Source organism: Ailuropoda melanoleuca, chromosome 2 (genome assembly GCF_002007445.2).
Source record: "Ailuropoda melanoleuca isolate Jingjing chromosome 2, ASM200744v2, whole genome shotgun sequence".
Taxonomy (NCBI): domain Eukaryota; kingdom Metazoa; phylum Chordata; class Mammalia; order Carnivora; family Ursidae; genus Ailuropoda; species Ailuropoda melanoleuca.
Window position 1 is genome coordinate 120,497,577 of NC_048219.1, and position 26,500 is coordinate 120,524,076.

The window sequence follows — 26,500 nt, forward strand, 5'->3', positions numbered from 1 at the left end:
TTCTTCATCTTAAGCTTTACCATTTTTCTTCGAAGACATGCTTGACCAAATAAGCACCAAATGCATTTATGGAGGAAACATTTCTTTTAAAAAAATTTCTGACTTGCAAAAATAATCTGAATTGTTGCCAGCCAGAGCTGTCCTGGGGCATGGGCTATCTGTCTCGAGGTTGCTGCTGTGCGTGGGCACTTGCAGCTGTCTATAGGAAGAGTCTCCGTGTAAGTCCAGATGATTATCTTCTTTCTTCTGACCTTAGGGAGGCAGTCGTCAGCATCGTCATGATCGCTAGGGCCCGGCACGTGCCAGGAGCATCAAATCCTCATAGCAGTTCTTATCTCATCTGTGTACAGAGGATGACATTGAGGCTTGGACTCAGAGCTGTGAAGTGCCGCACCCGAGCCCACATAGCCAGTAAATGACTAAACGTGTAGGATGAGGTAGGATGGGGACTGTAGTATTTGACCCACAGCCTCTTCCCTGCAGGCTGTTTGATCAGGATCCTCGATGAACACAGGCCTCTGGGTCAGTAACTCCAGTTTTGAGGCCAAGTTCTGTTACTGATCCATTCCTCTCTCTTGTTTACTTCTGTCTGAGCCTCTCTGTCCTCGTCTGTAGGGAGAACTCAGATGCCTACCTCTGAGAATTGTTGGGAAGATTAATGAGTTGCTTCAGTTTTGACTTAGCACAGGGACGGGCTGACGTGTGATAGGTGTTCAGTGGTTGCAGGTTTCCCTTTGCCTCCATCTTCAACAGTGTGCGGTCTGGGAAGGTCACAGAGTGGATGGGACTGCACGGAATGGAATGGAATGTATGGAATAGACTCAGGGAGAAGGGGCCAGACTGAGTGAGGTAGAGTGAGAAGTAAGTTTCTGGAATGAAAGACTAAAGAAATACTGATGCTAATTTGGGATTCCAGGAAATAAAAATAAAATATCACTGATCTTTTCAACTGGAATAGTTTGCTTTGCCATCTTTTTTTTTCCCTAAGATTTTATTTATTTGACAGAGAGAGTGAGAGTGAGAGAGAGCACAAGCAGGGACAGAGGGAGAGGGAGAAGCAGGCTCCCCGCTGAGCAGGGAGCCAGATATGGAACTTGATCCCAGGACCCTGGGATCATGACCAGAGCTGAAGACAGACGCTTCACTGACTGAGCCACCCAGGCGCCCTGTCTGCCATCTTTCATCAGAAAGTCATCTGAATACTAGGTTTCATGAGGGCAGGGACTGGGTTTATCACCCACGTCAGTCATCCCAGCAAGTATCCAACACAACTAGTATACGTAGAGGTTCATTCAATAAATGCTTATCCAATGAATGAATAGATGAATCAGATGCTTATTGTGCAGGATTCCTTAGAACATTAGGGTAGGTGTTGAACTGTGACACCATTATGTCCAGAAGTCTGGTTAAGTTTAGATCTAGTGTGTTTTCCACCCTATAATTAGAAAGGTGTGAGGTTTTGTTCCTCTCACTCTATCCCTGACTTAGTTAATGGATTCTTCAAGGTCATCTAACTTCTCTATGGGACCCATACCTGCTTTATTGTTAAATATACGCATTGAACCCAATTACACAGCAGACATGAGTCTGAACATCGGATTAGACATGGTATCTGATAGCTAATGAGATTAAGCACTTTGAACTCAGAAAAGACTGCTGGGCACATCTCAAATTCAGTGTAACGAGTGTTCATTATGCTCTTGTTGCAGGGGTGGCCAGACCTTAGGGCTGTGTGAGGTTCTTTCTTTATTCCTATGTGGTTCTTTCAAGGACATGAAGCCAGTCCATGTTTGTTGCTAGGCTATTTTACTCTATTGATGCTCTGAATAAAACAATAGTATGGCCTTTGAAGCAGTAGAAACATGATAGAGTCTACAAATGCCCGAGGGCAGCCTACCAAGTCAACACTCTTTAGGATTCTAGATTAAGTACTGGAATTAAAAGGAAAAAAATGCACACCGTCTATTTCTTGGTTTCAGTGATGAATTCTGGCTCTTCTATTTGGTTAGACCTGTGTCCTTTGGTCCTTTGTATGCCCGGCATTGTACTAGTAAGAAGTAAAAGCCATTTTCTGTGTTCTCAAAGAGCTTTTAATCTAATTAAGGAGGGGACACTTGAATTTCTAGGCAGCCCACAGTCAAAAAGCTGAACTGTGGGAAAACAGAACACTTCCTGCTTTTAGAGCATTTTCATTGATTTTTTCTCCTTTTGGCTTCCAGCATTTTATTTTTTAGTCTTTAATTACTCTTCCAAAGTACTTTCATAGCACTATTCGAAAAGGATATTTGTAAGTTTAAGAAGTATGAACTTGAATCACTCAATTATCTTGGAAGCCTAGTTAATGTACCTTGATGGGGGAGTAATTTGGGAAACGGGGCCCCCTGGGGGCAGACCGATCAGTTTGGAGTAGGCCTGAATCAGCATATCTTTGACACCAAGAGTTTTGATTGATGTTGTATGTAGAAGGAGACTTGGTAATTTGGGGAAAGTAGCATTCTTCTTTTTCTGAGATGCACTTTTTTTTTTTTTTAATTATGCCCCCTCTTGCTCAGTTTTGTGGAAGCTGAGTTAGTCCTGAGTGGTGTGTATGCAATACTCATGTCACCAGAGCATGATAACAAGTTATCTGCAAGGGTAAGAGTGAGCACTTGGGTCAAGGGAGACCCTTGGCTATACTTTTGACATAAAATGGAAAAAAACTCAAATCACCTGTTGCTGAAACACCAATAAGGTTAATTTTTGCTCTTGGAGGGAGATAAACTATGGGTGATGGAGGTATAACCAGGTGCCAAATCCTCATCCAAATCTGTCATTTCTCAGTGTTTCTCAGGAGACTACAGCTTTTCAAAGGCACAAAATTTAGAGCTTTTAATTTTTCATTCCTTATACCCCCCACTCACAAGCAAGGAAAAGGGCCTCACCAGGAAATGGGAAGGCGCTTTGCATCAGTCATGTTTCCAGAAGAAGGTTAGGTGTTTTATGTGGGAAGTAGGACTCAGAACACATTAAAAGCTGTGATGGTTTTATGTGTCAGCTTGGCTAGGCTGTAGTACTCAATTATTTAATCAAACACTAATCTAGGTGTTGCTATGAAGCTTTCTGTAGATGAGGTTGACATCTACCATCAGTTGACTTAAGGTCAACTGCCCTGTGGCTTTCAGACTTTCCGGTCCCCACAGTCATGTGATAAATACAGAGATGTAAGGTATAATGGAAGGAAAATGCTGAAAACAAAAGGTAGGAAGATACCAAGAACAAACATCTTTCTGGCTCTTCCAGGGAGGCCAAAGTAATTAGAAGAAATTCTGGTGATCTGTAGCATGTATATGATTTAGAACTATGGTCTGAAAGTACGAGTATAGGCAATTATTGTGGAATTCGGTAGGGATGGGATTTATCATGCAGAGTGATGTGAACCAAATAGTTCTAGGACATCCCCTCTTCAACAAGGGCTTGATTTAAGTGCCAAATTCTGAGAATGCCTGTAGAGTTGTCACGCATGGGACCTTCCTCGGTGGTAGAGATGGATGTGGTCGGCAGTCCTAGATGCCTGGACATATGCTTCCGAACGTGTAAACTGCAAATTCAGTAACAGAGAGACCTAGAGACCTAGAGAGACCTAGACGTTGTGAGCAGGAAATAGAATGCTCGAGGCCAGGGCAGCAGTGTCTTCCTTTCACTCCTCAGTGAAATATGTCTAAAAGAATCGTTTTCTGTCTCCCTATGGCCATCTCGGTGGAAGAGGTACTGTGGCCTTTGCTCTTTGCTGTGCTTGGTCTGGTGGTTAACATTTTTTTCTTTCTTTTTTTAAAGATTTTATTTATTTATTTGAGAGAGAGAGAGAGAGAGAGAGAGAGAGAGGGAGAGAGAACCGGAGCAGGGAGGGGCAGAGGGAAGGAAGAAGCAGACTCCCTGCTGAGTAGGGAGGCTGACATAGGGCTCTGAGATGATGACCTGAGCTGAAGGCAGATGCTTAACTGCTTGAGCCACCCAGGCGCCCCAGTTAACACTCTTTTCCAAAGGTGGTTAACATTCATTAGCATCGAGATCTTTTAAAAACTGGGTCCTGGTTCCCTTCCTGTGGGGAGAGGAGGATGTTGTATCTGGGGCAAGTCTGGATCATATATTATTTAAGCAGTGCTTGACTCTCTGAAGCAAACAGAAACAAAGAAAAACTGCAAAACAGAAACCCTGATGACCGTACCCTAAAGATTTGGCTCCTTAGTGCTGAGGGGGACTTGCCATTAGGGTATATACCTGAGGTTAGTTAAGGTCTTCCCCCAAGTATCCTTGGTTAGGATTTTGCTCAGTGTCATCTATGGATATAAGTTCTGGAATAGGCATTTATTTCTTTATACAGCTTGGGGGCTCTGGTTGAAAAACCTGAGAGTGTTTGGGAATGAAGGCTCAAGACACTTCTCTGTTCCTTTGGGAGTGATCAGGTCACACTGGGATTAACCAAATGTTGTCACAGTGAGGTTGATGTATAAAGATGATGAGTGAGCGGCACATTTATGGCTAGAGTAAGGCTCCTGCAGATGACTGGTTTGTTTTCCTATATGGGGGAGGTAATATCCCAGAACTGTAGGGCTGGGTGGTATTGCAATTGCTATATAGCTTCAGATAGGCAAAATCAGAAAAACTGCCTTAAGAGCATTTCTATTTGCTTCCCGTTGGTTTTGCTTCCTTGTAAACTACTTGAAATTCTTTCAGCAACTGGGTTGAAGAGTAAATGCACGTGTATGTGCTCACGAGTCCCTGAATTGTGTCTATAACGCAGTCCTTGAGTGCTCAGGATCCATGTTGATTCACTGTATTTGAACGGAGTCCAGATGTAATGCTGTTTAGTGTGATTATAGCTAGCAAGCATATGGAGAACCAAAATAAAAGAGCAAAGAATATGAAAGTTGGAAGATACTTGGATGTGCTCTAAAGTGGACAAGGCAAAAAACCAGTGGAGACCACTACCCAACCCACCCTGATGGCAATGAGCTGAGCGTTTACACAGGAGGAAAGGGAATTATGAGTGGCTCAAATAGATAGGACCTAATGATTAGGCTCCTTTAGTCTGTAACTTTTTCTGAAGTTCATGGTAAAGAGCAAATGAGATTATAGATGCCTAACATCTTTTTACTCTCAGTCTCTTATGGGATTGAGAGACTGAGATACTCTTTATTCCACATTGCAAGGTTGGTTTAAACATCCTAGCTAGAATGTTCTATTTAGAAGGAATAACTCCAGACACAGAGATTCAGGTATCTTTCTTAGTGACTCTGGTTTATTCCATGTTCTAGAAATTCTTGATTCTGACTTGATTTCTTTCTATATCACTTTATTTTTCTTAACTTTTTTTTGTTTTTGTTTTGTTGATTATAACATACATTTAATAAAATCCATAAACTCAAGTGTGCAACTCAATAAATTTTTACAAATACACACAGAACCATCACCCAGCGTCCTACAAGCCTCCCTGTTGTACCCTCCCCATCAATACCCAACTCTCAAGGGTAAGTGTCATCCTGACTTCCGTCAACATAGATTACTAGTGCCTGTCTTTGAACTTTATGTAAATAATAACATACACTACTGTTTTGTGTCTGGCTTCTTGTGTGCAACATTGTATCTTTAAAATTGACTACATTGTTAAGCGTAGTAGTAGTTTCATTTTTCATAGTTATATTTCCTTCTATGACTAGAGCATATATTGTGTCTTTTCTACTGTTGGTGGATATTTAGATTGTTTTCATTTGGGAGCTATTATAAATGAAGTTATTAGGACATTGGTTATAATGTCTTTAGGTGAACATTTGTCTTCGTTTCTGTTGGTTATGTATCTAGGAGTGGAATTGCTAGCTCATAGATTTGAGATATTCAGCCTTAGCAGATAGTACCAAAGTATTTTCCAAAATGATTGGAATAATTTATACTCCCTCTAGTAGCACCTGAGTGTTGTAATCTCTGCACATTCTCACCAACACTTGATATTATCAGTTTAAAATTTCTAGCCATTCCGTTGGATGAAGGTATCGTTATTATTTTATTTTACATTTCCCTGATGGCTGATGACGTTAGGTGCCCTTCTGGGGGCTATTTATTGATACTTCTTTTGTATGTGCCTATTCAAATCGTTGCCCAGTTTTTACACTAGTTGTCTACTTTTTTCTCATTGATTTATAGGAGTTATTTTGGGCAAGTGCTTTATCAGATACATGTATTGTGTATATCATTTCCCTCTTTGTAGCTTATGTTTTAAGTGTTTTGATGATGACTTTTAATGAAGAGAGGTTTTTTTTTTAAAATTTTGATGAAGTCAAATTTATCTTTACTTTTATATCCTATTTAAGAAATCTTTATCTACCACAAAGTCTTAAAGATATTCTCTTGTTTTGTTCTAGGGGCTTTATTGTTTTACCTTTCACATTTGTGTGTACAATCCAGAATATAATTTTTATATGGTATTGGGGAAGTGGATAAAGGTCACACATACCCCTTCCCTCCCCAGCACCATATATTGAAAGGACCATCCTTTCCCACTATGTGTATGGACACCTTGTCATAAACCTGTCTGTTTCTAGGTGATCCATTCTGTTTCTATTCTTTTTTTTTTTTTTAAGATTTATTTATTTATTTTAGAGAGAGGGAGAGCACGCAAGTGAATGCACATGATGGCGGGGGGTGGGGAGGAGCATAGGGAAAGGGAAAGAGAATCCAAGCAGACTCAGCACAGAACTTGGAGCTGGACACAGGGCTCCATTCCATGATCCTGAGATCATGACCTGAGCCAAAATCAAGAGTTGAACGTTTAATCAAATGCACCACCCAGGTGCCGCCTTTCTGTTTCTATTCTAAAGTTTCTGGACTATTCAGTCACTTTTAATTACTGTGATTTTGTAATAAGTGTTGATATCCTATTCTCTAACTTTGTTTTTCAAAGTTTTTTTTTTTTGCTATTCTTGGCCTTTTTGCATTTCTCTTACAAATTTTAGAATTAGGTTGTCAATTTCTAAACACCCATGCAAAACCTCCTGGGATTTTATTTGAGATTATTTAAAATCTATAGAACAGTTCTGAGGAGGATTGACATCTTTTCCAATCAGTGTTGGCTGGTTTCTTCATATTCTACATTTAGTGGATGGAAAGGCATGATGTTCTGTCCCATTTGGGACTAAAATGAAGTCTAGGGCAGTAGCTTGAGACAGGCCTTCCCACCATTGTTCTGAGTTCCGAATGAGAGGTGGGTTTTATATCTTCCAAATGCTCCTGTGGGTCATTTCTGTACCATCTCTGCTCTGCTCTGGGCCCTGGGACCATGACCTCTTTGGACAAGTGCTCTCTTGTCTCTGGCTTCAAGTTAGGTTCTGCCAATAGACAGAAACATGGACAGGGGATCAGAGGAGAGAAGAAAGTGAGGTCAGGGTATAGTTCCTTGGCTCTTTCCCTGGAGGGTCACTTTGGGTTGGCTGTGTCCCCAGACTAAAGGCTGTTACAGATGCCAGTGGGCAGCCACCTTCTTATAGCTCCCTGTCTCTGTGCCCCCTTCAGCCTACGCGTGGTGATGGTCCCCCAGCACCCTTCCCATATCTTCAGTAAACTCTTCCCAAATTATGCAGTTTGAATGGGCCATCTGTTTCCTGCCAGGACCTTGATCACCATGAAAGTGGAAGAAAAAGAATTTTCTGGACAGCTTAAAAGAACTTTGAGAATGAGGACCAGTTATACCAGTGATACCTTGCTGGGTCTGCTCACAACACTATTTCTGGCTAAACCTGCCTGAGTATAGCATGAAGGCTTTATCCTTCTCTTTGTGGTATCCTTGGAAATCATCAAGAGACTCTTTATGGTGTAAAAAGACTAGTAGCCTCAAAGTGCACCCTTAAATGTCCACAAGCATTTTAGCCATAGGTTATTTGTCACTTTCTGACTTACTAAGGTGATAATGCTCGCTGCCGTGTTTGTGCCGGTCCCAAGGAGCAGCCTTGCCGCCTGTGGCTGTTAGAAGGCGAGGTGAGAGTGTCAAGCTGGCATGGACTGGAAGTAGTAAGAAAATTGCTGCTATTTGAAAAATTAGACTTGAAGCACTTCTGGGGACAGAAGCCTCCAGCTACAGAGAACAAGGAAGAATTTTACTAATTCTTAAGCGGAGTCTCACGTTGAAATCATTTCACTCCTCTTTTGACAGTTGGGTTATTTAGTTGTCTGCTTTAAGAATTAATTTTTGGAATGACATCTGTAGCCCTGCTGGGGGCTGGTGAATTTCGCTCACTGAAATAGAAATCATGTCCAAAATGTCGTTTCATGACAACAGTAATTAACCTGAATCACACATCAGATAATGCTGGCAAATATGACAGTACAAGAGCTTGTGGGAGTTTAAAATGGAAGAGTGAAGAGCAAATAAAACAGGATATCCCGTTTTTAAATGAAGTTTTCGCCTTCTTAAGAAGTAAATAATAAGTGGGATTCTGTCGTGGTCAGTTTCCTTTTTAGTTGGGCAAGTCTGCTTGTGTGTTCATTTCTGTAGGTAACTAGATGAATCACGTCTTTTGTCTTTGGTGTCAGCTAGAGCTGCCACTGCCCTTGCCCTCATCACTTGCTCCCTTGAGTAACTGTCCAGACATCCACTGTGGCATCACACCCTCCACCCCCGGCCGTATGCCCTAGAAAGTCACTCCATCTCTTATCTGGGAGTGAGAAAATGGTGGCCCTCAGACATGTTTGTTTGCCCCACACATCATTTTGGAAAATTGTTTGAAACTGGGAGATACAAATAAAAATATTCAAGTGCTGACTTTCTTTGAAACGTGGGGTGAACTGAGAGTAGTGGGCTCTCTCTTCCTACATGGTGACAACTGCCTGTGATTGGGGGGGTGGGCTCATGGGCTCAGTGGGGAGCCTTGGTTTCACCTGGCTGGTCTGAAGCCATTAAGTGACCCGCCTGTCCTGGGAAACATGTGTTGACATGTGTTCAATGCATCGGGGATGATTCTAGGTACCAAATGTGAGTAATAGAAACAACTGATTGCATTACTTCAGTCTGTGGTTTATTGGTATGAGAAACTGTAGGTTTACAAGGCTGTAGACTTTATCTCAGTTGTCTCGGTATATCCCCAGTGTTTCATAAATGTTAAGATAGAAAGGAAACTTACTTAGGAAGATGAACCTGGCAGGGCCACGCGAGATGCTTAGAGGAGGATGTTGAATACTTGAGAAAGACCATCGCTGTAAGTCAGGGCTGAGGACATAGACTAAGATGGTGGCAGGGGGAACAGAGAAAGAGGTGGCCCTGGGAGACAGTTTGAGGGAAAAGCCTTGGCGTTTAGAGTGACAGGAGGGAGAGGGGAAAAGGGAACGGTGAGTTTGGAGCCTTTGGGGCAACGGTGCCAGTACCACAGTGAGGAGGTGGTAGGTCCCAGGGTGGCTTCCACAGTCCCAGTCTTCAGATGGGAAAGCATTTGAGGCTTAGTTGTATTCATGATTTAGCTAATGTTAATAGCTACTCTCAGAATTTTTCCCTTCTGTTTTTGACCCCAGGGCTAAGACCATCAAGAATACAGTCTCTGTGAACCTGGAACTGACAGCGGAAGAATGGAAGAAGAAATACGAAAAAGAGAAAGAGAAAAACAAGACTCTGAAGAATGTTATCCAGCATCTGGAGTTAGAGCTAAACAGATGGAGGAATGGTAAGGAAGAATGGTGAGGAAGAATGGGGCATGAATGTGTTTTCCTTTTTCTGGGAAAGCCGGTATACTGGGACACTGGGGAAGGAGGGGATGATGGCAGAGCTTGGTCCTGCCTTGCACCAACCTGTGTGAATGAGTCATGTTTTCTCATTGCCTGGCACAGCTCCTGGCCTGACCCTGTCACTTGGCTGATAGGTGTGCTTAGTGTGGTCAAGTGACTATTTGCAAGGTTGCCTTAATCTATTTCCAATAAGATGTTGCTCTGTCTGTTGTTGTAACTCTCTCTGGTAGCCGTGTTTGAGGTTGAGAGGACAGCGTCTGACACTTTGTGGCTCAGACTGCTTTTGATTAAATGAAAAATGTCATTCTCGCCTACGTGAGTTTTATAATTGACTTGGGGTTAAAAGTCACCTCTGGCAAATATTTGCATTTTTTGGGGGGGCCAACTGATCTTCATGCTCTGCTTCTTCAGAGCCAGAAATAGAGGTCTCCCGAAGAAGCACTGTGCTAAAATGGAGTCTTACAGGCTTCTTTCGTGACTACTGTTTCTTTTTTTCCCCAAAAAACATTCTCTTAGGTTTGTTCTACTCAAAGAAAATATCTCAGAGAGCTGACACACACTGGGTGGGTGGGTTGTGGGTGAGGCGTTGAAGAGGGATTTCCAGATCCAAGTGCAGACAGATTATTTTGGAAATTTTAACATTGTGATGGAATTAGAAGGTAGAAGTCCTTTTTTTTTTTTCCCCCTTTAACTGAAATAGGCAGGTTGGAGTGTGTAGGGGCATATGGAGAGCTGGAGATTCAGATTGTTCACTGTTGTGTCCACTACATATTTCAGGCACTGCTGTAGACTTCAGTGTCTCGGGCGAGCGTAGGAGCCTGGGGGTTGCTGGGCAGGATGGGGGTGGAACCCGCCTGTGTGTAACTGCAGAGTTAGTGGCAGATCATCTTGTGAGTCTGTGTTTGCTGCTGTTTTTTGCTAGGAAAGGTGGGGTGCCAGTGACCTACTATTCAATGGAAAAACAATTGCGAAGCAAAGCAGACTTCAAGAGAGGTTCAAGAAATGACCTAGTAGCCTAAATAACATAACTCTTTTCTTTTGGGGAGATTTCCTAGCTGCACACATGTTTTGAAAGCTGCTAGAATAATTGAATAATTCAGCACCTGGGGCCGGTGGATGATTCCTTGCAATTTGGCAGGATTTAGGAGAGTAGGGAGGGATGGTTGTCAAGGCGGGGAGCGGCCGTATGAAATTTTGTTCTATTTCTGGGATCCTCTTGGGTCAGTTCTCTGCTGGGCAACTGGAACATTCAGTAAAGCCTTTTGGTACAGGGAGAGGGACTGGCCTTAAAACATTGCGCAGTGGGCAACTAGCCTCGTGATTTTTTCTTCTGTCCCGTCCCTTGCCAAGCTCTCACTCTGCAATTCTCCATCCCTCCACCAACTCTGTCCTCTAGGGTCAGCGCTCTGCCCTGTTTGCCTAACTCACCCTCCTGCCTGGCACTGTCCCCTTGCTTTTGGCCTTTAACTTGGCATCATTTTAATTGTTTGTCCCACTTCATCCACCTTGCAGATCTACTCAGAAATACACTGTTTTCCATGTCCCAAGGGTGAGATCCTACATGACCCCTTATGTACATAATTTGGGAAAACTCATGTATGGTTTCTGGCACATGATCGGCTTTCATAGATGTATATTTTGTAAGCATCTGACTAATCCATTGCTGGAGTGGAAAGGGTGAGCTGTTGGTGGTCATGGTCTCTCTGCCCTAACAGAGCCTACAGTCTGGTGCAGGAGACAGACTCCAGCCACAATCAATACACGTGTCTATGCTGCATACCAAAAAGGGAAAGTATAAGGTACTAAAAGTTATTATAACGGGCCCTGACCTTGACTGAGAAGTCAGTGAAGGTTTCCCCTGGTAAGCAACCTAGGGAATAAGATCTGAGAGAAAGAGAGCAGTTAGGAGCAACAAGGTAGAAGTGGGGGTTGGGGTGGAGGAAGCCATGTTTACAGCATCCCCAAGAGGCAGCCTTGAGGGGGGCGGCAGCAGGAAGGCCAGTATGGCGAGCTGGGGCAGGGCAGTACTGGTCTGAGATGGGTGGGAGGGGTGGGCGGGCCTGCCCTGTGCAGAGCTAAACAGTTTTTGTTCAGGGTTTTGGTTATTATCTAGGAAGCAACGAGAAGCCCTTCCAGGATATTCAACTGAAGATCATATAAGACTTGCGTTTTTGAAGCTCTGTTGGTTGTGTTGGAGAATGGACTGGAGAGGGTAGGAAGAGGGTCAGGAGCAAGGATGGTCTTCCAGGGATGAGGTTATAGTAGTTGAACTGAGAGAGAAGGACAATGGAAAGGGAAAGACAGGGATGGACCAGAGAGGTATTTAGCAGGTAAAATCGGCAGGACTTGGTGAGAAAATGGCCATACAGAGACAGAGTGCCAAGTTTTCCAGCTTGCTGTATTGGATGGAGGGTGGAACCATTCACTGAAAAAAGGAACACCAGAGAAGAACCAGACTGAAGACAAGGGAGATAAGGAGGAGAGTTTGAGATGCCTGTGGAACATCCAGGTGAAAATGTCAACTAAGAAGTTAGGTCTAAGGGTCTAGAGCTCGGGGGCACTGGCTGTACTAGGGAAAGAAATGTGAGTTAAGCTTTAGGAAGTACATGAGGGCATAGGTAGGGGTGAGGGCCTCTGCAGAGAGAGGGCAGGGAAGAAAAGAGGGAGAGAGTCTTGAGAGAGGCCCCCCCACCATTACCATGTAATCACTGAGTGAATGTAATAGAGAAGGGGATCTGCAGAACTCTCCTGTCCTCCCAAGCTAACATTTATGTTTTAAAAATAATTTTTCTGGGGATGCCCGAGTGGCTCAGTCGGTTAAGCGTCTGCCTTCAGCTCAGGTCATAATCCCAGGGTCCTGGGATCGAGTCCCGTATCGGGCTCCTTGCTCGGCGGGGAGCCTGCTTCTCCCCTGGGCACCCCCCCCCACTTGTGATCGCTCTTTTTCTCTCTCTGACAAATAAGTAAATTCTTAAAAAAAAAAAAAAGATAATTTTTCAGAAAACAAAAGTTTTCAAATGTAGAGAACCACCTTCAGTGATGCAAATTTGAGGCTGGAAGTGAGGCAGGTAGAGGCATCTTGGAGCTGGTCCTTGGAACAGCTGTGAGTGAAGGACTATCTCAAGGATTAACTCTATGTCCACACACAACAGAACCACTCCAGGCTTTTTGTTATGTGCCTAGGCTGGGCGTTTCCTCCTTGAGCAGCCCCTGAGGTTTTGACAGGCTAGAACCGACTGCGAGTTTCCTTGTCCCTCAGTTGTCTGTGCAACCTGCACACAGCCCTAGTGGTTTGTGTTTAGATCAGTTAGAGGAGCCTGAAAAATGCCACACCGGGAAAGAAGGGACTAGAAGCTCCTCAGCAGGGTCCCGTGCCCCAGGCCTAATTCCTAATAGTCACGAGAGCACACGGCTGGTTTGTGTGAACTGGAGAGCTGGGGTTTTGAGAGGTGAAGTTGAGAAGAGGTGGTGCCCTCCACTAAAACCCAAGTGGCAGGGTATTTCCAGGCTTCTTTTCAAATTGGACACACACATTGGCTCCAGCCCCTGAGGTCAGCTCAGCGAATTCTGTGCGTTGATGTTTCCACCCTGTGGGCTGAACAATGCAAGGCAGCACTGTCCATTGTGTGCATTGTCCGCTGGGAAGGACAGGTTTACTCTTCATGGTGTGCTTATGATTCTAAGAGTTTGGCTGCTCTACTCCGGCTGTGGAAGAGCAAGAGAGAAGGGGTGGAGCTGAGAAGAAGTGTGCGTGTGTACACATGCTTGTGCTTTCCCCTTTGTGCTGTTCTGTAGACTGAGGTAGGAAGACCAAGGAGTCGGAAAGGTAAAAGAACACGATGTCCCAATGGCAGATTGGGTCCAGGCAGGCCATGTAAAGTGGAGAAGTTAATATAGTGGGTGGTGATGGGACTGTGTGGCAGGAGAGAGCATTCCCTGCCCAGAGTCATTCAGGAGTTGTGAAATACTACCTTAGTCCATGCCTGTAGGCTAGTTATGCCCCAGGCCCCCACCACTACCAATTTTCAACTCCTTGTAGCTTCATGGGCTACCTCAAAATGTAAGCCTGGCAGTTTTCTCCTCTGGGCCAATAGAACGTTGATTCTCAGAAGATGGCCGGTGACGGGTAATGTATATAATTACACCCAGCCTTAATTCATTTCTGCCGTTGGCATTAAGGCAAGGCTCAGGGCATATGCATGCTGGCTTAAGGGGCGGTCATGCCATGTTTTTACAAAGAAGGCATAAGGAGAGCCACTCCATTCCCCCCAGTGCCAGGCTCCTTGGGTTGCCAGGGACAGGAATCCACCCTGCTTAAACAAAACAGGACAGCACGCGAAGTCTGTGAATAACTCACAGAACCAAAGAACAGCCGAGCAGCCAGCCTCATCCGGCAAAGCTGGGGCTGCTCTGGAGACGCAAGGCTCCTCAGGGGCCACAGCTGGCGTGAGTCCCCTCTCGAGTTTTCTCCCCCTTCCTTGCATCATCTGTTCGAGACCCAGCAGCTCAGGAGAGAAGGGAGATACTGTGCTTGGTGGCGTGCTTCGGCTGAGGAAGCCCAGGGCCCTCTGCTGTGCACTCTGACCAAGCCTGCACGTGCCGGGGAGGTGATTCCTCACAGGGAAGTTGCGGTGCTGAGATGAGGATGGGTGTTGAGTGACTGAAAAACACCTGTCCAGTACAATCTGCTGGTGACATCTTGTGGGCTGAAATCTGTTGACAGTCCTTGGAATCTGGAAGCTCTTTTGGTGGCTTCAGCCGCAGGGATTTTGTTCAGCCGACTTGCTTAAGGACAGATAGATGGAGTGGGCGGTTGTCAGAAGCAGGGTTGTTTTCTTTTTTCCAGCTCTGTTGTTTGTTCGTCATATACGTGGAAAGGACTTGAACAATCCTATAAATGGGGATAGATTTAGATAGTTGGATTCAGAGTGAATAATGGCTCCCAGTTCACCCTGCCCCATTCTCCCAGTCCATCCGGAAGATGGGGATGGTGGGGGAGGGAGGGCTGAGGGCCCAGGGCCATGACCCTCAGAAGGGGGATGGGCCCACAGTTCCGCGTTGCTGTGAACTCAGCTTTTACACATGCCCTCTTCTCCTGATACTTTGACTTCTGTCCTTTAAAAAGCAATCCCATTTTACAGGGGCTTAAGTCAGAAAAGGAGGCCCTGAAAATCCAGATGTCAGAAGTGCAGGGAAGTGACCCAACAATTGGGCACATCTGCGGTGTCTCTTGAATAATTAAATATATTAAATAACAGAATAGATGTAGATTTACCACATCTGCTGAAGTCATGCAAAGAAATTATTTCAACACAGACTGGGAAGGCGTGGAAAAATCGGCCATCTCTAGAACAGATTTGTTCTCCACAATTTAAAACCTGCCAGGCCAGCAGGCTTGATTTCCCTAACTGGCTAAGTCTGCAACCCAGAGTCTGATCCCAGGCCTTCTGGGATTGCGTGGCCTCGATAGCTCACACACAATTTGCTATTTTAGCATTAAAGATAATCGAAGATGCTGCTCCCTCCCCACCGCCTTTGGATTCATGACTACAGTAGAAGCTCAGAAGTTAGCGTTTCATTTGAGATTTGATTTGTTAGGCTCTCTTCTTTCCAGAGCACAGCCAAGCACTAATAGAAATACTGACCGCTAGGAGAACGGTGGGGGCTATTCAGGTCAGTACTGTAAAGAGATTTCAGAGTCCTGGGTGACCAGTTTATTAGAAAATTACTCAAGAAGGGATTAGAGAATGTCTTAAGCTGCTTACAATATTTTTAGGAACTAGGGTGAGAGATGCTATTTGTGTGCAAAATAATCCTATAAAGGAATGATTTTTTTTTTTAAGCCTCACATTTATATAATGACATCTTGTAGCCAGCTGCTCTTACCCATCTGGCAACTTAAAGATTTCCTTTTAGTTTCTTTGATATAGAAATTACCTACCATTCGGTCCGCCACTGGGCCTGTTTAATTGGTATTAAAAGAAAGCACGTCCTTTGCCAGATCTGCTGTGGTTTCTGCCGGAAGCTGTGAGTGACCAGCAAATCTCTGCCCCTGGATTTGCAGAGAGAATGCAATTACCTTTCTATGTTCTCCAGAGGCTTTAGGGACTCAATTTATGAAAAGGATAACTAGCTCGTTGCTATTTCATGTGTGAAATTTTAATGAATTACTGGCAGTCTAATAGTTTTCTCTCTTTTTTTTTTGAAAAAACAAAAAACCAGAAAGCCTGTTTTAGAATTTTTAACTAATAGTCCTAACGAGTATTTTTGATTAGTCTGTCATTCTAGTTTATTGCAATTGATGGATTTTTACTTTTTGTGGAAACGCTATTTATGCCCTCGGGAGGTTTTCATTTTATAATTAAAATGCTCTGCAAACCTTGTAGGTGTGCTCCAAGTGAATGCTCCTGTGTACACACAAATCTTTTTAGTCCTTAAAGGTAATTACATCTGACAATAGGAAATGCCAGAATGCTTATTTAAAGAAGGGAGAGGTTTCTAGTGGGAGTGGGGGGGGAGCTTTCATTGTAGAAAATCAGATGCTTTACGGTATTATAAGCTCTTTCCCTATAGACAGCAGGTATAAAGCCCTAGGGCACGAACTAAGAGAAATTTGCTTTTAATGCAAAAAAGGGAATAAAAGTAAAAATAAAAATAGATGCACCTCATCATTTGGTGGTCTTTTTCCGGCCCCCCACCACCAGATTTTAGGACATTTTTTTCCGTCTGGGGTTTGTTTGCAGCTGTCTGCCTTGTTACAATCAGTTGTTCCGTAATCACCTCATGGGGGCTTCTCTGGAGACTCAGTCCCCTGCAGTGCGGGGAATATTCTCGATTAACGTGGTGAGATTGCCATGGAAACAGATTGCCTAGTATCAGGTCTTGCATAGCGTTGGGAATTTACAATCCCCAGACGTGTTTGTGAGCTGGACAGTGTAGTTACCAGGGACGCTTCTGGAAGTCATTTCCTCGGTCCTTTGAAGGGTAGCGGTGTTTGGGGAAACTGGCTCTCGGTTCCTCTCTGGGCAGGAGCTGTGCTCTCCCACAGATGCCTGCTGCTTTTGTTCTGCTTGTTGCTGCTTTGTTCTTCTCGGCCTGAACGGCTGCTGTAAAAAATAATCCCAACTGCCTGACCTTTCAAATATAAACTGGGAAGAGCTCCTTGTTTCGATGTAGCTTTGTAGGGGACATGTGGATGCTTTGGTTTGTAGAATTGTTTAAGAGAGACCAGAAAGTCTGCTATAGGTTTCGAATATTGTTTTAGTAATAATAAAAATAAACCTGAAAGGGACTTGCGTAGCTACATTGTGTTTTGTTTTTGGAACTGAGCTACAACCATAAAGGTATTGTGAAGACCTCAGGAACAATAATCTCGGAATAAGTAAAAATATCTGCAGAGCCTGAACAGTTGACAGTTTGTTAGGGAGAGGACGGGGTAGGAGATGAACCTTAAACAATTATGCCTTTTGTGTTTTTAACATATACTAAGTTAATTTAATCTTTCAAACAATGCCGTGTTGAAGGCATTATTTATTTTTTTTCCTTTACAAAAAAGCAAACCAAGAGGGAAGCAGGAGATGGGCTTGTGATTTAGATAAAAGGTGCGGCATGTCTCAGCGTCCTGCCAAGGCACTGGAGATGGTAATGCGGTTTGTTGATTACTTTCAGGGTGCCTTGTAGCAGCGTTGGCTGGCTAGATGAACTGCACTATTCTTGGACAACTCTGGTGCTCAGTGACGCTGTGATTCCTCAGCGGGACAAGACGGCAAATTTAGGATCACTTGCCGCTGGGTTATAGGGGTTCATCCCTGGGCTCCTTAGCTTACTCCACCCTCATGGTGGCACTGACTCTCAGCCACGTGGAACCAAAGAACACAGGGACTGGGTCTCTTCCAGCTGTGTTTGCATCTCGCTTCTGTACTTGGGGCAAGTTGGCTTAGGATAATAGGACTATGTTCTGCCTTCTTTCTGGTCTAGCACCGTTAAGAATTTCACTTTCATCATGCTTAAACTGCAAGATTAGATTCATGCTGGACTGGATTGCCCTGTTCACAAAGTTCAGCAGGTGCAGTTGAAAAATTAGAGATACAGTCATAACCCAAAGAGAGAAAAGATTTACCAAAATGTTTGTGGTACATTTCTCTGGGGAAGGAACAGAACTGGGAGGTAGGGGCGAAGGAGGGCTTTACCTAAGTTTTTGTGTAAGTAATCTGTGGTTAGAAAAAGATAGATATGTATATTTAAGCAAAAAAAAAAAATCCTTGGGAACTAATATGGTACTGCTTTTATAGCCTGTGGATTTAGCAGGCCGTAGAGAATATAGATCTTTTAATTGGATGGAATCCATTCTGCACACTGAGGTCGTTGATGGATGTTTTAAACCAGGAATTGGAACTGAATGAAATATTGATTTGGTTCAGGTTCAGTTCAAAGGCTACTCTGATATTCTGGTTTTGTTTCAGGTCAATAATTTTAGAAAAAGGTGTAGGTACAGTACGGTCTAGTTGAGCTTCAGAAGAAAAAAGGGCTGGCTCAGTCTTATATTCAGCAAAGGAATACTATTCCAGGTTTTGCTTCAAATGGAACTGTGATACAAAAACGAAATCACTGGGTGTTAATTTTATGTGACAGGGAGGCCTTCCTACCATTTTGTAATTATCAGGTGAGGTAATCTTAAGCAGCAAAGCTAACCCATCACAAAGTGTTTTGCTTATATTGAAATAAATGTGTACAATGTTCAAGTGGCTTCCTTGAGGCATGATGCATACTGTTAATGAAGCCACAGATGAGGGGATCCAGTTTTGTTTTGTTTTGTTTTGTTTTTGAGAAATTGCCTTTGTCTTAGGGCAGTTTTCCTGGGGACTTTCCACAAAATGCATTTTTTGGGCTGAGAACTGGGTGAGGCTTGGAACATAGCAGACACTCACTGATTGTAACAAACTGAGTGTGAAGTTGATGGTAAACATTGTGATGGAAAATATATTTGGTTTTTAGTTTGCTTTCCAAAACGATGTTTGAGAGACTCAGTTGGGCCACATGGTGTTCATAGATTCCTTTTTATGGAGTCTGTCTTTGCAAGGTGATTTTCTTGTTGGGGCTGGCCACTGACCAGCTTGAGAACTTCACTTTTTCCCCTCAATTTGAATAGTCAAGTTTGGTAATGCTTCCTTCAGAGGCCCCGACAACCATCACTCTGCAGACGGAGAAGTGGTATGTGCTAGTCTGCAAACGGAGAAGTGGTGTGCAGGGTCTCTGCACGATATTCTAGATTGGCTGCTTTTTCTTTCCTGGGTCTACTTGACATCATAAGAAATTATTCTATTTGAACTCTCCAGATGAGCCAATTAATTCTGACCTCCTGGGGGAGAGGATGGTAGTGGAACGTGTGTTTGTACTATGTCAGTCAGAGCTCCTGGGTCCAGGGCTACCCTGGTCTCCTTCAGATTTGGAGACTCTCAGGTTCCAAGGATTATGGCCCTGCAGTGTTCTCTTCAATAGTGGTGAATTTCCTTGATTTGGCTGTTTCTTCTAATGAAATGGTAACCTAATTAGTTGGTAATTAGGATGCCTCAGAGGTCTGTTTCCCTGTGAATCAACCACTAGATAGAATATGATTCTAGTAAAACCCCAGAATATTCCCCAACAAAAGGAAAGTGTATGCAAAAAATTCTGGATGTCACTGCAAGCTGTATTAAGAGCTTGTGTGGTTGGTGGAACCCGTGTACTTAAGTGATGGATCATGAGACAGGGAGTATTATATAGTCCTCTTCTTCCTTAGACTAGCTTTGGTCAATTAACTGCAACCTTCCTTGTCAAATAGAAAGAACACAAGCTCCAACTCTCTCCAACAGCTCTTTATTGTGTCCTCTGGGTCTTTTCATGGGAGTGGCTATTTTTGGAACTCTTCCTGCAGAGCTACATGCTGAATTTCTTCAAACCCCAAATCCTCTTGTGCTTTGCAGGAGAAGCTGTGCCTGAGGATGAACAGATCAGTGCTAAGGACCAGAAGACCCTGGAGCCCTGTGATAACACCCCCATCATAGACAATATTGCTCCTGTTGTGTCTGGCATCTCTGCAGAGGAGAAGGAGAAGTATGATGAGGAGATCTCCAGTCTCTACAGACAGTTGGATGATAAGGTCTGTAGCCAGAGATTGTAGTCCTCGCTCTGGCACCTAGACTAAAGCTGGCAGGTCCTAGAGCTGTTGGCCAGAAGCAGCTTCAAGCCCCATGGGACTGATGCAGGGCTGCAGACTGATGTTTATGTCTGTCTTCCTAATACCTACCCTAGCTCTTGATTGGGCAGACTCAGGGAACTTGTGGAATGGAAACTTTCATGGAAGTTTGATTGGAAGACTTGGAGTTGGTCCAGATAGATAGATAGTCTTCACTTCGGGACATGGGACTGGGACTAATCACTGCACGAGAGTGGGCGTGGCGTGAGTGTGCATGACCTTTGTTTAATTGTCCCTTCTATTGTTCTCTGGGCCTGTGCCTCACCTCTTGAAAACTTCATACAGTGCTAGCTAGAGGGACAGGGCGGTGGCTCCTAAAGCCCAGTGTGTTCTTCAATCACATAGCTCTCAGGCCCTGGGGTGAGGAACCAATGGGAGTGGCGTGTGGTCTGACAGCTTTTCCTTTATTGGTTAATCTGTTTTCAGGGGCATACTCTTGAATGAAGTAGTTTGAACATGCCGTTAGGGTTGTCCAATTTTATGGCAAGCTTTTGGGACTCAAATAGTCATGTAATGCACAAGTTAGACCAGAGGAAAAGAGACCTTGGAGAACACTGTGTATCGTTCATCCAAGTGAAGGTCGGGTTAGGACCCCAGAGGCATAGGAAATTAAATTGATGTCTCACGTGATCTTGGCATATTGCCCTTGGAATATTCTAAATCCTTTCAGTTCATTTCATCAAGGTTGCTGATATTTTTAGTCTGATTTAATCTTTTCTGCTGTGGTTCGGCTCAGAGTGCTTGGGGACACCTCTGGTTTGGCAGAAACAGCTTTGTTATGTTAACATTGCCATTAATCTTACAGGCCTGTCTATCCTGAGTGAAGCTCACTCTGGATCACCTTTACAAGCAAAATGTGAAGCTAGCTCTGCCTATCTGTGACTCTGGGAATTCGCATTATAGCCACAGCGTTAAACTGGGGGCACCCTACCCTTCTGGTAACCTATTGAATGAGATACTCACACCCTTGAGAGCTGGGTTAATTGCCCATTAGGCACTTGACATACTGTTATCCTTCCATTTCTAACCAGCTATGATTATGCAAAACCTCAAAGTAAGAGAAAAAGGGGATCAATAGTAAGTTAAGAGTGTATGCAATTTCTTGATTTCTCCAAAGAAATGCTATTGTTCAAACATACTGCAATTTTCTTTTTCATTTTACAATTGATGGGTTCACTTTAGGAATCCCCACAGAATTTTGGATGAGGGATGATAACCTGATTCTATACTTCGTTTTCTATGAACAGACTCCTGCTGTGGTTGGAATTGGGATTGTTTACTTTGGTAGCATAAGGAGCTTTCATTGTTCCGAGAGAGAGACTTTAGACACTTGAGTGCAGCTTCTGCCATGTAACAATGAGGACTGAGTCACGAGTGCGGAAAATGCTGTGCCTTGGGGGTATTCAGTTGGTAGCTGGCAGAGCTGACCCTAGAGTCTCTGCCTTCTGATGACAAGCCTAAGATACTTCCTGTTATTTCATTTTCCTATGGCATATGCTTTGAAACCCTCTAAAGCATGTATTTCGAGGTTAGCATTTGTGGTTTATCACAGGGTGTTGCTGAGATCTGAGAGAGTACTGAGCCCACAAGCCTCAGCCACAGAGGGCACCAAAGCTGGTGGTCTGACCTTAGTGACTACCCATGGACTGCCTGATTATGTCTTACCAGCTGTCATTCTTATTTGTCCTCCTCTAGAAGGTTCTAGAAGGTATTTCGTGCTTCTGATGAGATAGGTAGTTTGATACCTTTGAGAAAACATGAGTTGGGACATGGCATCTTTATAGATTACTGAGTGGTGGAGCTGAAAGCACGTAGGTCCAGATGAGAAGCTAGCCCAGGGGGATTATGTGACTTGCCCAAGTTTATATCACCTGTAGGTGGCTGAGCTGGAACGAGGCTGTGTATCTTCTGGCTCCCAGTGCTGTGGTCATTCCATTTTGGTCTTAGACCTTTAAATGAGGAACTTGTCAACACTAATGAATGTAATTGGAATGTGGTGGGAGAAGACTACATGGTCTCCTCCCAGCTGCCCCCTCTGCCCTTCTGTGCTGTCCCTCCAGGGGACTAAGGATAGGTACTTAGAGTCAGACCTGTGTCTTAATAATGCTGAGACTTGGACTGATGAATGGCCTATGCTGCCGAAGATGTTTTTCTCATCTGCAGCATGGGGCTCATATCTGTGCCCTCAAAAAGTTGCAGGGGGGATTAAAAGTTTCTAGTGTGTAGCAGTTGCTCAATAAATAGTAGTTTCTTTCTCTTCTGGGTTCTCTTTACTTAAGGGAGAACACCATCCTATGTGGTACTGGGAGTGTTGGGGGGGTGCAGAGGTGGGTTGCAAGCAGAGTTCTAAGAAGAGCAAGTTGGTGCTGGCACTGTGTCTTTCCTCATCTCATCCAAGAGTAGTGTTCTGTTGGAAATGTGTGAGAGGAATTAAGGGTAAGTAGAAATATGCTGAACCCTCTTTCACTAATGACCATTGCAACGAAAACATTTTTTTATAATTAAAGGTGGCCAGTGACCAATTCATTGACAGCTCACCATTTCACATATAAGAAAATTCAAGAACAAGAGTTTCCTCAGAAAAGTGCTTTGGAATCTGCTGTGTGTGGACTAGGTCTTAGGAGTCAGCATCAGAGTAGCGTGTTCTAAGAAATGCACTTGAGTGTGTGTAGACTGCACAGCACATTTTCTTCTGGAACTTTGGAAAACATTTTAAAGACTATGATAGACTTGCTAATTCCTTGGAGAAGTTGCTTTAACAAAGGGTAAGTGTCGTCTTGGAAGTGTCTCTGGTACCGGTGGTCCATGTTCTTACAGTGTAATCCTTGTTCCTCACATCCTTCCCAGATGGGCTGGTGGCCCTTGGTTTCAAAACTCCTTGCACCTGGCTTTTCACCTGTCAGGGAGGAAGCCTGCATCTTCAGGCTTTGAAGTGAGCACAGTGTAAGAACAAAGGCTTCACCATTCCGCTTCTCTCCTGATTTATATCACTTGTACCGTTGCTTATGTATCCCAGGGGAAGGGATGGCAGCTCCCTGATGTTAAACTCCTTGACTCTTTTATGTTAAGTTGTTTAATATTTATGTGCCAAGGAACATAAACACAAAATTGTTCCCGGCAACTGACATTCTAAGTTTATAAAGTAGAAGAGGAAATATGCCCTACAGAATAGTATCCTAGTTGTGCAAGTACCATTTTTTGGCAGTTTCACTCTGGTGTAATTTCCCTAATTCTCCTGCCAGAAATCGGATTTGGGGAGGCAAGTCATGAGCATTTTGTTGAACCATTAAAGAAACATGGGTGTTAAAAGTTCAGTAGAAACAGGACTCCCTGAACAGAAAAATAAGGCCAAAAGATGTTCTACACAAAGGAAAATGAGATACAGATCCTGTAATCCTGATTTTAGCATGTTCTTGCTCCATAGAAAACATTAGCTGTGACACTGAGTCAGTCCGATTTAAATTAAATGTATGCATAGACACGACCAAATAGGCTAGAGAATATCCCTTGGACACCTGGGGTTCTGCGACCCAGGCCCTTGCATTCACCCCTGTAACCTCCCCTCTGGAAAAGCCAGAAGGTGCGGTGCAGGATTTTTCTGGGCTGCCCTGAGAACATCTGGGCAGCACCAGGCGCAAAGAAGGACCCAAAATACTGCATCTGACTCTGCCTGGGGTTTAGAGCCTGGAAGTGTTACCAAATCGGATTTTCTCCTATTTTTAAGGGAGGGGTACATGTGAAGCCAAGTTGTTCTTGGCAGGCTAGGCTTCACATTTGCATTTGAATTCAGGAAAATCTTTGTAGGGAATGCCGAGCCTCCCGTGTTAAATGTTGTCCACCCGCTGCTTTGCCCACACTGGGTGGACGGCGCCTGGGGAGAGGCAGCCGCGTTCGCACCGGCAGTGTGAGGTGGGCAGCTCTGGGTTTTGTGGCAGCAACACCTAGTGGCAGGAAATGAGAGTGAGGGAAGCAAATGGCCTGTGGATGATAGGCCAGAAAGTAAGCATTAACGTTTCTGCATCCCCCACTTCCTTGAGTTTTGTTTTGTTTTGTTTTGTTCTGGTTTTTTTAGACTGGTAAGAAAATTAACGTCTAACCAAGAGGAAGATCTGCTCATGCCGAAGATTAACTCTCTAGTGAATGTTTTACAATCTAAGTAGGAGATTTGAAGTGGAAATATTGGTCACTCCTACGGATCACGTGGCAGCATTCCTGGTCATTGATGTGTCTGACGAGATTTGGAACATGAATATATTATAGTCAGATGGTTAGAAATCCACTGCCTTATTTTTTGTTAGCGTCGTTGAGTTGGGAGGGATAGCTCCAAAGTCCCTTTCGATTTCCAAACCCTAGCTCTCTGATTTCTGGATGAGCAGGAATTGAGTTGAATGTATAGGATATTATATATCCCCAAATACCCAGACGTTCCACCTGCTGAGGAAGGTGGGCACAGAGATATTTTAACCAAATCAAGATCCCAGAGCCAGTCTCTCCTCTATGGGGAAGTACCACACCATTCCCTTCATCTTATTAGCAAGCTTACAGCTGGTACCCTGGTATCCGACTGTCATCGGGAAACCAGGATATCAAAAATGACATTACTAACCCAAAAACATTAAACATGATGTTTCGTTTCAGGATGATGAGATTAACCAGCAGAGCCAGCTGGCTGAAAAGCTAAAGCAACAGATGTTGGATCAGGACGAGGTAAAGAACGCAATAAATTTTTTTTATGAAGTTCTCTTATTACTCTTTGTTGTTGATGTTTGTTCCAGAAATTTAATTTGCAAAGAATATTTTCAAAAATCATTGAATCATGTGGACATTTCTTGGTAGATTTCCTTTCAGTGCCTGTTAAAAGCTGATTTTAGAAAATAAATGTCTGACTTCGTAGAACTCTGAGGTTTTTGAGAGTGAGTAGCTGGTTGCTACACTTAGTCTTTGAAGAGCAGAGATAAAGTAGTTTGGTGGTCGGGCAAGAGTGATTCTAATTCCTCATACCCAGTGCCCAGCACTCCTGATGCTTGCTGTTTTTGTTGTTATTTTTTTCCAGCTTTGAAAATCAGCCGGCTCAGGTCTTTGATATACACTATGTTCTTGTGCCATCTTGTAGGAAGTAAAAAACCAAAAAAACAAAAATAGAGATGGAGGGGAGGAGAAGACAAAGAGAAAGGGGGTCCAAGTGCTTAACTAGTATGTGTTTGATACAGTAAAAAGGAGGCAAATTTTTTTCAGTCTTACCCTGGATGGCATTCATTTTTCTAGTGAATGTCTTTATTGTATTGTGTTTTGCCACGTATTTTACAAATAGGAACCTAAGCAAAGGGTGGATAGCCAATCTGTCAAACATAGATGATTAGTGGTTCTCTTGCTGAGGACCATCAAAGTATTTTTTCTCTTTTGCTAGGGATTGGATCACGTGATATAATTCTAGCAAGTGGCTTCCGTCCTCAGTCCCAGCCTTCCCATAGACCTAGTTCTCTCTATAGCCATTCCTTTCTTTTCCTCTTTGTTTTCCTTCATTGCTCCAGGGCAATGACTATGCTCCCTTTCCAAACACTTGCCTCGGCAGGGAGATCATCCATACCTTTGCAATACCTTCACTTTTAACTAATGTTAACGTTTGGGATATATCCTTCCATACATTCATGATGAATATTAAGAAAAACTGACAGTCCTTTTATGCTGTTTTGGTTGACTCTGAAATTGACCTGTTTACAATGTGGAATAAGGATAATGTGAACAAGCCATGCAATATGACCGTCGTCCTCAGAGATGACTCCCTTCATTCTTTGGTCAACATTTGGAAGAGCCAGCAGCCACAGAGTATGGGAGTTTTTGATGTGTAATCAGTTCTTTCAGTTCAGCCTATGCAGCTTTAAACTAAAAAATAATAGATAAATAAATGAATTAATTAAATTTAAAAAACTGAAAGAAACAGATTTTTGAAGCCTCATGCTATTTTTTCATTGTCTAGGTATAGGGTAGGCATTCTAGTCATCCTGAGTATCTTATATCTGCTTGTTTTTGAGAGTGAGTGCATGAGTGAGGGGAGAGAGATAATAGAGCCCGACACAGGGCTCAGTCTCAGGACCCTGAGATCATTACCTGAGCCAAAATTAAGAGTCAACGCTTAACTAACGGAGCCACCCAGGCACCCCCCATATCTGTTTTTAGAATTACTCTATTTTGGATAGAGCACAGCACAGAAACACTTGAGCATTACGTTTACCAGTTCCATGCCATCTCATTTCCCCAGCTTTTGGCTTCCACAAGAAGAGACTATGAGAAGATCCAGGAAGAGCTAACACGTCTCCAGATTGAGAATGAGGCAGCCAAAGATGAAGTGAAGGAAGTTCTCCAGGCCCTGGAAGAGCTGGCTGTCAATTATGACCAGAAGTCACAGGAAGTGGAGGATAAGACCAGGGCCAATGAGCAGCTGACAGATGAGCTGGCCCAGAAAACGGTTGGAGCCTTTGCGTCTAGGGGACGGGACTTTCGGTTGCTGCCCCTGTCCTTATGCTG

The 26,500-nt window shown here is 43.6% G+C and overlaps 1 protein-coding gene across 1 annotated transcript in view; it reads left to right on the forward strand.

Moving 5' to 3' along the window:
• Nucleotides 1–26,500, forward strand: part of KIF5C (kinesin family member 5C) — a 145,774-nt gene that overhangs the window by 79,140 nt on the left and 40,134 nt on the right. Inside the window, exons 11-14 of the mRNA XM_011230488.3 lie at nucleotides 9,532–9,680; nucleotides 19,704–19,879; nucleotides 24,614–24,682; nucleotides 26,235–26,441. Of these exons, the coding sequence (XP_011228790.1) occupies nucleotides 9,532–9,680; nucleotides 19,704–19,879; nucleotides 24,614–24,682; nucleotides 26,235–26,441 (601 nt within the window). The remainder of the gene's footprint in view (nucleotides 1–9,531; nucleotides 9,681–19,703; nucleotides 19,880–24,613; nucleotides 24,683–26,234; nucleotides 26,442–26,500) is intronic.